General features: G+C 42.6%; 1 protein-coding gene and 1 long non-coding RNA gene across 2 annotated transcripts; one reads left to right on the top strand and one right to left on the bottom strand.

Moving 5' to 3' along the window:
• Nucleotides 1–4,400: 4,400 nt before the first annotated feature.
• Nucleotides 4,401–4,887, top strand: LOC112190612. Its single transcript, XR_002932470.2, has 2 exons — nt 4,401–4,478; nt 4,668–4,887. It is a non-coding gene; the product is annotated as an uncharacterized LOC112190612 (long non-coding RNA).
• An 836-nt stretch (nt 4,888–5,723) lies between these two features.
• On the bottom strand, nt 5,724–10,220 carry LOC112183969 (ABC transporter G family member 1). The gene is made up of 8 exons (XM_024322285.1): nt 9,752–10,220; nt 9,275–9,347; nt 8,125–8,131; nt 6,586–7,050; nt 6,431–6,517; nt 6,166–6,291; nt 5,846–6,037; nt 5,724–5,729 (listed from the first exon to the last, which is right to left on the bottom strand). The coding sequence occupies exons 1-8, from the start codon at nt 10,218–10,220 to the stop codon at nt 5,724–5,726; spliced, it is 1,425 nt and encodes a 474-aa protein (XP_024178053.1).
• Between the last annotated feature and the right edge of the window lie 3,009 nt (nt 10,221–13,229).

The following is a 13,229-nucleotide window of genomic DNA, read 5'->3' as shown; positions in this document are numbered from 1 at the left end:
AAGGCTGTGCTGAAGGGCGATTCGCTGACGGCTGTCGACTGAACAATCCCCTTCAGGCCACCGAACCCCAGCCGCTCTCAAAGGTGATACAAGAACTCCCGTTCACCATCATTCAGAAACTCGGCGTAAGCGGCAAAGGAGTCCAGTCCGCTCGTACCCGCCGCTTTCGCCAAATCAGCGGGAGCCTCTGGCGGAGCCTGCCTTGACTTCTTCGGCTGCTCGCGGGCCCCGGTTATCTCCACTTCCTCCTCTTCTCCACCAGAGTCGGGTTGACGGTGTTTTCGCTGAAGAGCCCGCGTGCTCCCAACAGGCCTCGAACCCCCGTCGGCAGCTCCAACCCCGCTATGGTCACACCCTCAGTTGGGCGCACCGCCTTCTTCGGCACCCCGTGCCGTATTGCCGGCGCTCTCTCTTTCCGCGGCGCCTCCTTGCTCGTCACGCCAGTCCCCACCTGAACAGCAGGCAACCCGTCACCACCAAGGTGAGATTGGTGCGGCATTGGCAGCACCACCGGAACCTCGGACGGGCTCAACGCAAGCGTCTCCAGGTTCACCATTTTCTTCTGAGCCGCCAGCCCAGACGCATACATGGCTTCCAGGAAATTTTCGATGTCAGCACGGTCCATAGCTTTTGCAAAAGCGTCACGGCTCGCCTTGTTTCCCGGTGGAGTCTCTACAAAACATATATAATGGCAGGCCGGTTAGTATGAGGCAACCTCACAAAAGGTGCGATACGGCGGAGAGTACTTACCAACGACACGCGTCAGCTGTTGAGCTACCAACAACTCCCACCCGGTTAGGAGACAGAAGTCCAGCAAGTTGCGATTCCGCCAGCAACCCCTAATGCGTGCTACGTGGCACTCTTCCTCACGAGTTAGGTTGTACCACAACCCCGCTGCACAAAAAGGTCATTATCAGTACAGAGTACCAAAAAAAAAAAAAAAAAAAAACAGAAACCTTGCCAATCGTGTTCAGCGGAAACGGCAAACAACCTCGGATGGGCTGAAACTCCGACTTAATTCTAAACGTCGGCTCCCCCTCGTTAGACCCTGCTTGGTACTCCCACCCCGCCGTGGCAATGCAAAAGGAACCCCGCCAGTACGACATTGAGTCCCTCAGGTTCTCGATCAGCTTGGGCGCTCCTTGGCGACGACTGAGGTTTACTTGCCCTCTGCAACCGTGGCGCTTCACGTACACCAGTTCGTAGAAGTGTAATACCTCCGCCACGGTTGGTCCTTCCTAACCAGACAACCGCCACAACGAGTTCAGCGCCAGCAGTAACCGACACATGTTGGGGCACACTTGCCCAAAGGCTATGCCGAACTCGCACACCAGGATCTGTAGGTTGGGCACCAGCGGGAAGGTCATTCCCTCGCGGAATATAGCCTCGTGCACCGCGGCGTGGCCCACTGGCAGGATCGAAGCCTTCTCCTCTACCGTCGGCGGACGTAGTTTCACCACGCCGGGCAACCGGAACACCCGCTTCAGCCGGTTGACGGCAACAGCGGTCATCCTACCGCCCGCCTCGTCAACAGGGGTGCCGTCCTCAAACACCCAAGCCGACTCCGTATCCTCCTCCGCTATACCTCCCCCCCCCCCCAGCTGAACCGCTGGCGGCACTATTGCTTTCTAGGCGCTCTTCTTGCATGGTATAAGCAGCGGCAGCCTCCCCCGCCCTAGAACTCTCCGGACGCGATGCACGACCCATAACTACGTCCCACGGTATGGTCTGTAGCGGCTCGACCTCTAGCGGTTCTGGCAGTGAGGTTCCTGCACGGGCAGACGGACGCAACGAGTCAATAAAATTTCTATCTGCCGCGCTGAACGACACTTCAAATCCGGAATCCTCACTGCTCGAAATCTCTATGACGTCGGCCATCCCAAAACCCTAAAACCCAAATCAATTAGCTCACACAAGATCTAACCTATCCCTATATCCGTCAGTGCCCAAGAACATCAACAACACTCAACCCAGAAAATACCAAAACAAGAACAAACGCCCTCAAACCCAGATTCGACCATCTACAAAATCCCTAAAAACCCCAATTCTGTCAAACACAGCAACCCAACCCCAAACCCACTCACGCCCTCACAGGACATCAAAGAACATACCACAGGAACACCCAAAACCCAAAAAATCACCATGGCAGACATCCAATGAAACAGGAATATAAGTCAGAATACCAACCTTAATGATGGACTCTCTGACAGCAGTGTGACACTTGTCTTCGGAGCCCCAGGTCGTCGGTTCTTCCATGTACGAAAACTCGGCAATATCGCCTCAACCTTCTTCCCCGATCTCAGACACAGAAAGCTTGAAGACGACGAAGCACAGTTCAAAGTTTAGAGCAGTGTCAAATATGCCAACTTCCCCCCCTTTTATGTCAACGTCAAACAGTCCTACGCCGTCCATTGAAAAACGACATCAACTGTCAGCCGTACACATGTCCCACAACTATAGTTACTCTCCGCAGGCTAGGCGTAGGACTGTTTGACGTTAATGGATGGTTACAAAATCCATCATTACTCGACATTAATGGTGAGGAGACAGCTAGGCGGAGGAGACACACCTCCGCACGCTAACCCTTTAGGGGTTCGCCACATGTTAACCACCATCAGACGAAGCGTCTGGTAGAAGCCACTACTTTTGGAAGGAAGGCGCCAATCGTCGGCGAAGTCAGCTGAACGGAACCCCGCTAGCGGAACTTCTCACTTGTCACTTTCCAAGTGTCGAAGTCCGCTAAGCGGAATTCTCACTTGTCACTTTCCAAGTGTCGAAGTCACCGCTGAGCGGAACCCCGCTAGCGGAACTTCTCACTTGTCACTTTCCAAGTGTCGAAGTCCGCTAAGCGGAACCCCGCTAGCGAAACTTCTCACTTGTCACTTTCCAAGTGTCGAAGTCACCGTTGAGCGAAACCCGACTAGCGGAACTTCTCACTTGTCACTTTCCAATTGCCGAAGTCCGCTGAGCGGAACTTCTCACTTGTCATCTTCCAAGTATCGAAGTCCGCTGTGCGAATCCCCGCTAGCAAAACTTCCACTTGTCAATTTGCAAGGGGCAGCCTCAGCTATACGTGACGCTGCCGGCATAACCCCCTCCATCTTGCAAACCCCGTGCGTTGCTGAGTGCAACTCCGCTCAGTAACCACCGCCGAACACGTCTACGCGACCCTGTTTCCAGCTACATCCAGCGGGGGGTATCCGCCAGCGGCGAATCCCGAGGCTACGCCTCACTCTGACAACGACCGCCACGCGGCATTACAGTCAGATCGTCCCTACGGGACACGGGGACTTGTCAACAGTCTACGACGACCCTGATCAGGTACGTTGACCCCCGTCACTTGGGTACTAAGATTGGGCTCGCTACCCAACACCCTCTGCTCCGCGCAGCTTCCCCTCAACAAACAACTTGCCGACCATCCGGAGGTCCGTCTTGGCTAGGGAGTGGGGGACTGCCTGGCAGGCCTAGCAGGGGCCCACCCGGAAGGGTATAAAGCGTTCGCTCAGTAAATCCATGGTTGACAACGCACTGACGCTAATTATGCTGTTGCAAGTCTAGCGGAAGTAACGCTTCACACCGCCGATCAACTCCCCAACCAAGATTGCCCTCCTTGACTGGGGACTTGGGGGACTTGTACCTACATGTGCCAGAACGAGCATAATTAGCTATAATGAGCCACGCTCATTGTACCGCCAGAGGTACCGACTCCCACCAAAGGGGTGACCTGCGAAGGCACGGCCAGGCAGGCTACCGCTTGAGCCCTGGACCGCCCCCAGATCACCGCTTGAGCCCTGGATCGGAAACAAGAAGAAGACCAACCTCTTCCTCAACTATAAAAGGTTCTCTCCTCTCTCCTCATTAATTACGCAATTACTACTCATTTATTGTTATGCTGCACATATACAGTGACTAACTTAGGCATCAGAGAAGTGAAGACCGCCCAACGCGGTCTCCCTCTGACGCCCGGTCTCTCGTGTTGCAGTAAACGGAGATCATCTAATCCTCGGAGTAACGGTCCGCCCACCGGACCGGCGTTAAACAAGGATTCGGCTACCGCCGGACTTGAGCATTAACAAAAACAATGACTATATAGATGACGAGGTGGGAGTTGCTGCATACTGTTTCTCGTTTATAATGTTTACATGGTTGTAACTTGTGTATAAAATCCTTCCTTGTTTTCTCTTGTATCTTCCCAATTAGATTACTTATCGTAATGAGCGAGGGGTGGACAAGGAGGGGTGAGGCATCATGCATCTTAATTGGAGTGGAAATTTTCAGTATTTTCTGTGCAGATTTAGAACTGTTTGAGTATTATCGAGACTATCTTTGCATAATATTGATTTAAATATTGATGTGCATTTGCATTTGCATTTGGTTCTCTTAGGTTTTGTGCAGATTAGCTTGGTAGAAATGCCAGAGCGAGCAAGAAAAAGTTGATGGCTTTGACCACTAATGTTATGAGAGATGATAGTGATAAGGTAAAGTGGTCATGCTTATTCTCACTTGGTATTCCGATGTGAATTATGTGTATTGAGATTCACTGCCTTTTTAGTACCTTTTAAGCTCAGTCATGTCGGTATTTCTTTTTGTTGAGTTTAGTAATACCAGAAATCACTGTCATTAGGTTTATGTTGCACTGTGAAACTGACTTTGTCATTCTCTTGCAGGGCCTTGGATTACAAGTTATGAAATATTTGGCTGCCAAATATGAAGAGCTAGGGTGTGAAGTGAAATGGATGGGCAAGCCTGATAAGGTGATCTAGTCACATTGGTCTGGTTACCGCTGTTAACTTCACTTCATGTGAACCTTTAGCTTAATACATATTTCTCTTGCACTTGACTACCAAGATGAATTTTGAGCAAGGCTACTTTTTGCTTTGAAGCAAAGTTTGGTGTAGAAATTTTGTAGATTGTTGCTCACATGTTTCTAGGCTATCATTTGTAGGTTTTGGGGTTTTCTTTTGTAACATATGTTCAATCATGAATTTGGAAAGAAAATTAATGGAAAGCCCCAATTTTTGGATGATTATGAAATGCATTTCTTTTCCGAGTAGTAGCTAGATGCAAACTTAGCTCATCACGCTTGTCAAAATTAAGTGAAGTATATAAAAGCATAACAAAACAGTAATGCCAAGGAAAACGAAGTCACTTGAGAGATTATAAATCAGTATCAAAATGAAAATCGATGTCTTATGATTATTAATGTATCGAGTCGTGTCTGCAGTACCGATGTACTCAAAACTAGTGCACATCGATTTTACAAAACAAAAGCGATGTCTGCAATGAAACAACACATCGGTTCTAGAAAAAGCAAGCGATGTACATAAAACCATTGAACATCGTTTTGCTTAAATGAAAACGATGTGCTGTGTTAAATGAAACATCAGTCCTTAAAAAAAAACTGATGACGCCTAAAGATACAGACATCGTTCCTAAGAAAATAATGTGCCAAGCTACATGTAAAAATGGCCATGAACAAACAATAATCATGGGAACTGATGTCTAGAAGTGTACTAGACATCGGTTCTGAAAATAGAAATCGATGCAAATGTTCACGTAGGTATTGTTCGACATATACTTTATTAAGCATAAAATGTGAAAATATGAAGAATTAGACATATATGATGATTATAACGATTATACATCGATTTGTTTTTTAGAATCGATGTTGGTTGTTGTCTGGGACATCGGTTAAAAACGCGCTTATATATGTCTATCTTTCTCTACACCTACTAAGATATCGGTCAAAAATTAGTTTAACATCGGTTCTGGACTGATGTCTATATATTGGCTAATGTGGCTTACTAGACAAATATGTCACTGATATCTTCAGCATATTAATTACCTGTATTGAGCCAAAATTGGAGCCAATGTGATGAAAAATAGTCCCTGCACATAAGCACAAGGAAATGTAAATTGCAAGACGAAGCCAGTAGTAGCCTAGATCGCGATACATGTTCACAAATGATCTCCTTGTCAGAACTAGGCATTGAGTTATGAAGTTGGCCTGGCTTCCCTTCTCTAGAGCTCCACCTTTCTACCAACCAGTAAAACATAGAAAGGTAAGCATTAACCTTTTCCCTTCATAAGAATGTGCATTACATCATGCATCATAACACGGAAACTGAATGTGGATCATTCCAAATTGTAAGCATAACAACTAACCTGTTGGCAAATCTCAGTTACATTGTGCTGAACTTGCTTTAAAGTACTTGAAGACTTGTATGATCCTATGAGAATATTGATTGCCTCCTCGGTGCTTGTTTTTCCATCAAGCCCTTGTTCAATGTCCTAATTTCAATGCTCAAGTTAAGTTTTTGCTGTTGAAGTTTCCACAAATTTATACAGTACGTAATGATCAAGCATTGTTTTCTAGCAAAAACATGAGCGGTGATTTAAAAAAAGAAGAGATGGTTATAAGAAGACTTACAACATCAAAGTCCTTGTTGATAGTCCTAAGGTAGTGATCTGATGGGTTTCTCAGCGTTGGACACGGGAAGCCATTTGAAGCAAAAAACTGCACATGACAAGTACTATTGTTTAAGTACTTATTAGAAGTTAACTTTATGTTAATGAAAGTAATACCTGTTCTGCCTGTGAAGCAGGGCCAAAATAGACTGTTCTACCAGAGGAGAGAAGGCAAAGATTTTGGAAAAGCTCAAAAACTTCACCGCTTGGTTGATGAATTGATGCAATAACTGTCGTTCCATCGCGGTGAGCCAGTTTAATAATGCGGTTCATGACATGGTAAGATGCTGCACTGTCTAGTCCACTAGTAGGCTCATCAAGGAATAGAAGCTTTGGACGAGTTAAGATTTCAACGCAGATGCTGACTCTTCTCTTTTGCCCACCACTGAGGCCTTTTTTACTCCAACCTCCAATTCTTGTGTTCATGGAGTCTTGCAAGCTCATCTCCCTTATTGTTGTCTCAGCTCTTTCCTTCTTTTCTGCTTTTGACATGGCGTTAGGTAGTTGGAGCTGCGCCGAGTAATACACAACTTCCCTTACTGTTAATGTTGTCATTAGTGTGTCATCTTGAGTCACATATGCCTGTACAGTCAGAAGTGATACATCAGATTTCTTGACTTTTTAAGAAAGGAAGAGGCTCTCTTGTGTGTAATGAGGAAGTAAAAACCGATCGAGTTTCAAACGGTCTCAACCTGACTACTAGTCATTTAAAATAAAATGAAAACATTTCTTGCTATAATTTCATTAGGTTGTGATAAAACTTGATGAATGAAATTAACACTCTAAAATTTGCAATCCACACTCATTTTTTTCTCTGTTAGAATGAAACTCATATTCCCAATTTTTGTCTTTACAAGAAGAAAAAAATTAAGATACTAAAATAGAAACATGGAGTGTGGATTGTAAAATAGAGAGTGTGAATTTCACTCTCCTAAAACTTAATGGATTAAAAATAAAAAGAATTAAGTATGTAACAATATTTGGCCAAAAGCGTTCACGTCTGTTGGAGGCATTTGCTTTGAGCCCAGGCAAGGTCAGCGGTTTGGGTTTGATTTGAGACCATCTGCTGGGGCCAAGACGCCTTCGATTTGAGACCATTTTCTGGAGCCTGGACTATCTGCTGGAGCCTGGAATGAGACCATCTGCTGGAGGCGTTTGATTTAAGCCCAGGCGAGGTCGACGGTTTGGGTTTAAGTATTTGTTCTATGTCTGAAGAGAGAACGGCGCTGCAAAGGAGTTTAGATCTGGTCTCTAGCCTCTAGGGTATTCAGATTTTTCACGTATATAACTAATATTTGGACTTTGGAGTTGGACTCGGGCTTGTGACTTGTTAGAGAAATGGGCCTCATTGAATTTCGATTGATTCAATGACAGAAGACATATCCATTACCGGTTACCCATACTTCCATACTCTGTGAGTTTATTCCTTTATGGTATAAATTTAGGCATTTAGCATAAAATGTAAATTTAGGGTTGCAATGGGCCTGGCTTGGCCCTTAGGAGCTCAAAAGGGTCGGACCGGGTTTCAATTGCATAGCCCCTACCCTACCCTATATGAAAACGAGCCGGGTTGGGATTTGGCCCTACCGGCCGGGCGGGTTTAGGGCGGGCTTAGGGCCGAAAGGGCCATACACTACAAAAATAATAGCTTCAGACGACAGTACTGTCGTCTGATAACCTTATCTGCTGTTGTGAAAGCCTGTGCCATCTGATGGAATTATCAGACTACAGTAAAAAACTATCGTCTGAGTAAATTTTACACAAGAGCAGTTGCTTACATGACTGTTGTCTGAATACCAGAAAGAACAATAGCGTGTCACTATGAAGCTTCTACATCAAAGGACTAGTTTTAAAACATACCCAAGTTAAAAGGACAAAATTGGAAGATTCATCCAATGTTGGAAAAGTGAGGCTGTAAGACTATCTATATATATATATATATATATATATATATACAAGGTAAAGTATAACAAAAAAATTTTGTATTGTATGTGGAGGAACATAAATATGCTCAATATAATTCAAGTTTCACTCATTTTTTGGTTTGCTCGGCTCATGTTCGTTAAAAATCTAAGCCGAGCTTCAGCTCCGTATTTAAATCGTTAGAAAATCAATCTAAGATTGAATATGTCAGAATTCGGCTCATAAAGCCATAAAGCTCTAAACATCTCATGAGTCTTTAGGAACTAATTAATTCAATTATGTTCAAATAAAAAAACACCGTCTAAAAAATTGTTTGCTAAAGTTTGGCTGACAAAATAGTTGAATATTTAATTATACTTAAAATATTAATAACGTAACTAAATAAAATATATTTTTCCTTTTAGGTACGATTAAATACAATTTTGGGCATGTAATACTAATTAATAAATAATAATGTATTTTTCTATAGTTATTGTCTAATTTTTTGATATCTTAAACAAATTTAAGATTGAGGCAACTAACTAGAGTCTAAATTGAGTTTGATAGTGTTTCACAATTGAGCTGAGCTGAGTCGCGCGAGCTTAAAAAAAACTCAATCAAGTCCACAATTGATCTCAAGCTTGAAAAAAAATAAAAAAATAAAAAAAATAACAATTCACACTTGAGCCAAGCATGAGCTTGTTAAAAGTTATATATGCTGGTTTGATGACTTGATCGCCTTGGCTAGGCTCATAACCAAGACAAATATACCTTAATTAATATATGCACATGTGGATATCTGTGTGTGAAAGTGAAAGATGGCCAAATAATGAAAGACGAATAAGAAGAGATAGATAGAGAAAGAGAGAGGAACCCCTCAATTTCCCTACCGAGGTTCCGTAGCCCGTAGGCAAGTGTTTCTTTCCGGCCATTGATTAGGATCTTCCCTCTGTGCTGTGTGCTTGAACTTAGCCTTCCTGCATTGATTTGAAGTATGTTTTTGTTAATGAAATGGATCTGAACAAAACACTAGATATACACAAATTTATCATTTATGGGCAAGACTTAACTCTAAACTGCGACATTCCTATACCTGACCCATTACTGTACGTACCATACTAGTTGATCACAAAGCCTTTACTTCTCTTAATTAACTAATACCATTGTCCTAAGGTCGGAGATTGTTTCACATTATCTATAGCTAGAACCACTAAAAGTGTTTTATAGTGCTTTCTGAATAAGTAGCACGTACATAAAAATGCTTCCTTAGGATATGATGTGGGAAAGTTTATGAAGAAGCTTAATATATGTATATTCGTCAATTCACAAGGATTGAGCAATATACCAATTAAGAAGACGTACAAAAGAAACTAATATGTACCTGCTAAAGCATCCAAAAGGGTTGATTTGCCACAGCCAGAAGGACCCATAATAGCCAAAACCTCACCAGGTTGAGCAAACCCGGTAAGCTTCTGCAAAATCATTCGCTGCTCCCTTTTCCGATCTGCTACTCCAACCCACAAGTCCTCCCATGTCAAAGAAATACCTTTCTTTCTTGATGCAATTTCAATATCAGTAGTACCACTGCTTTTAACGTAAGCACATTCAGCTTCTAGTAACTTTTCAACCGCAGAAGCATAAGCAGTACTAGTAGTAGCAGTGCTTTTGAATCCAATGCTAAATGGGAAAATCCTTTCCATGCTAGAACATGATAAGGATAAGCCATTCTCTGCAGAATCACGAGCAGCATTCGACTTGATCTTGGTGTCTTCCACAGGTGATAGTAATACTCTCGAGGGGCTTGGACTTGGTGCCCATCTTGGAAAGTTATCTGGAGAAGAAGACTCCATGGAAATGGCTTTCTGAGTTTCTTGGGTGAAGGGTAAAAGCTGCAGTGTGTTATCAATGCGCTATATATTCTACGTACTCACCAAACTATATTTATAGATTTTCAAGTGTTTTTTCATCAAATTTCTTTCTTTCCAATCATTCTTTGATTTTTTTTTTAACCAAATCAATCATTTCATTCAACTCAAGCCAGAATGACACGGATACATACCTTCCCTTGCCATACCTAAGACAAGTTTAGGACGTGGTATGCTAGCACCACCCATTAGACAACCAGTGCTCATTTATTCAAAAGCGAGCCTAATAACTATGAAAATTAAACATAGTAATTAGGCATAGTTTAGCAAAAAAATAAAAAATTAAATTTTCTCCTTGCCCTTAATAGTAGGGCTAGGAGGCTTTGAGAGATAAGCATAACAAGTCTCTTGTGCATCAGTCACCTTCTTCGACTTTGGAGGATTTTTGTTTTTTGCCCCCAACGGCCTCCCTCTTTTCTTTTTTGGTTCAGGGTTTGCAGAGACCATCTCCTTTGGTACTAGAATATTTCCAGGTGCTTCAACCATCCCCAGGGACCTAGCAGAGAACTTACTGGTGAACATTGGCATCTTTTGTTTCTTTGCTTGAACCTCGAGAGGAGTGGTTTGAAGAGCTCCGGTAGCAGGAACTTGATCTTTTGGGGAGATTTTGTAGGAGAGGGAGGTAGTTGACGTTTGTCACCCCTATTCTCCTTAGCTATTTCCTCCACTACTGCAGGTATAGATGGTGACACTCCCGTAAGCTCCAAGCACACATCTGGAGCATTTGCTTTAGGGTTTGGTACTTGAGTGGCCGAGGCTGGAATCACTGCCAGCGCCAAAGGTTGATGGACGTCCTCTTCTATCTCAGAGAGAGCTAGGTCTTTTTCCCGCAGTATAATAAGCTTACGCAGTTTGCTTGTTTCCTTGGATTGGAAGAGTGACCTGCAAATATTTGGTAGAATCGGTGTTTGCACACCCTGAAAACGAAAGGTCCCATCAACAAATTTGTTAGCAGCAAAACCCAATGAAGGATCAATAATTTCTTTTCTTTGGTCACCTGTATTCGGTGTAGCATGACGCCCAAGTAGAGGGTAATGATCACTTTCATGATAAATCAAATTGCAGTGATCACACTTTCCCACCAAGTTCTCAAAAAAATATGAAATTTCAACTTCCACCCAAAATGCAAGTTTTAGGGTATTCTTGAGGAAAAAATGTTTTGAGATATCATGAGCCATACGCACTCTAACCTTGCCTTGATTCGCAAACAATTTATCATCCAGTTCAAGGAACTTACCAGCCACCGAAGCAATATTCCTAATCATGTCAGGCTCTTCAAACAATGGCGGGATGTTTAGGATGCGAACCTAGAAGAAGAGTAGAGAGGCGTAACCCCATCATACTCCTGCAATATGATCGGGGCTTGATTGAATCTCCACGGTCCTCTCTTCAAAACTTTATTTCGATCCTTTCTCAGGTCGAAAGCTAGGACAAAATGATTTGGTGCTCTTTCTTGAATCTTAAAATCCTTATCCAAGACCCATACCCGCCTGAGAAAGTGTTTCAGATCGTTCAAGGAGGCCGACTTCTTCACCAAAAGATGTGCCAATAGAAAAGATTGCTTGACCCGTTGTTGGATTCCACCAGAGGCATTGGAGACATCAATCACATCGCTGCTGGCAAGCGCCAGTGATGCAGCGAAGGAAGAGGTGACAGCGTCGATGTTGGACATGTTGGCGGTACTGTGATCGAAGGAGGAGCGACGTATATCGCTCAGTTTGCTAGGGTTGGGCGGCTGCGCACAGAGCACTATCTTAGGGTTTTTTTTTTGCTAGGGTTCGTATTCTTTTCCTGTTTCACTTTATTTTAATGAATTCCCGTTCCCCTACTATATTGGATGAAAATGATATGTTCCCAATCATTCTTTGATGAATTTCTCATTACCATAACAAAATACTTTTCGTATGATCTAATTACAAAATACCCCCTGAATTATGATGCTATTTTCATTTTCATACCCAACCATCAAATTTTTGTATTTACATACCTTTAATTTCATTCCTTTAGCATTTTGATACCCTGGCAACTAAATCAACTTTGTAACTAAAATTGAAATTTCTTCATTGAACTTTGTTATTAAAAGTAGGGAAAATTTCACAAACAGTACACCAAGTAAAGATCACTAATAATTCTTATACATAAAGTTTCAAACCAAATATTTCGGTACACGAAATCTGAAACTCGACCCACTATCAGTGCACGACTTCAATTTTTAACACCAAAATGTCCATTATGCCCTCAGTTCTTTTTTTTTTTAATAATTTTTGTTTTTGTTTTTTTTTCCTTCGTTTTTATCTCTTTCTTCTTCCTTCTTCCGGCTCCATGAAACCCACCTCTGTTTTCATGTGAGAAGAAGCCGGAAGAAGGAAGAAGAAAGAGATAAAAACGAAGGGAAAAAAAAGAACTGAGGGCATAATGGACATTTTGGTGTCAAAAATTGAGATCGTGTACTGATAGTGGGTCGAGTTTCAGATTTCGTGTACCAAAATGTTTGGTTTGGAACTTTATATATAAGAATTATTAGTGGCCTTTACTTGGCGTACTGTTTGCGAAATTTACCCTTAAAAGTTATTTTTTTTTAATTGGGAGTGTTTCTGGGGCTGTTCAAACACGAAAACACTTGTTCCCCAAGACCAATGGGTTGCTGTGATTGAATTGTTTCTTATTGGCTTCTAATCTATTAAATAATTTTAGTTTTGATCTTGCTTTGCTAATTGAATTTATTCCAAAAAAGAAAGTATACACGAATTATTCTAGTCATTTTTCATCCATAATTTTTCATTGAATTTATTCCAAAAAAGAAAGTATATATGTTTCAAAAAATTTAATTATTGTAATTTTAGTGTTTGTTGAATATTTTGACAAAGAGTAGTTTTAAATACACACCCGAATCTACTTAGTACACATCCCAATATTTATCTTTGTTTTTGAAAA

This window comes from Rosa chinensis, chromosome 2 (assembly GCF_002994745.2).
Source record: "Rosa chinensis cultivar Old Blush chromosome 2, RchiOBHm-V2, whole genome shotgun sequence".
Lineage (NCBI taxonomy): Eukaryota > Viridiplantae > Streptophyta > Magnoliopsida > Rosales > Rosaceae > Rosa > Rosa chinensis.
The sequence above is the reverse complement of the archived record's forward strand: the minus strand, read 5'-3'. Positions and strand labels throughout refer to the sequence as shown.

Coding starts and splice junctions, on each gene's coding strand:
- LOC112183969 (XM_024322285.1), bottom strand. CDS start 10,220: ATGGAGTCTTCTTCTCCAGATAACTTTCCAAGATGGGCACCAAGTCCA. Junction 9,348..9,751: donor CCTTTTGGATGCTTTAGCAG/GTACATATTAGT, acceptor AAATCAATGCAG/GAAGGCTAAGTTCAAGCACA. Junction 6,518..6,585: donor CTGCTTCACAGGCAGAACAG/GTATTACTTTCA, acceptor TGTCATGTGCAG/TTTTTTGCTTCAAATGGCTT.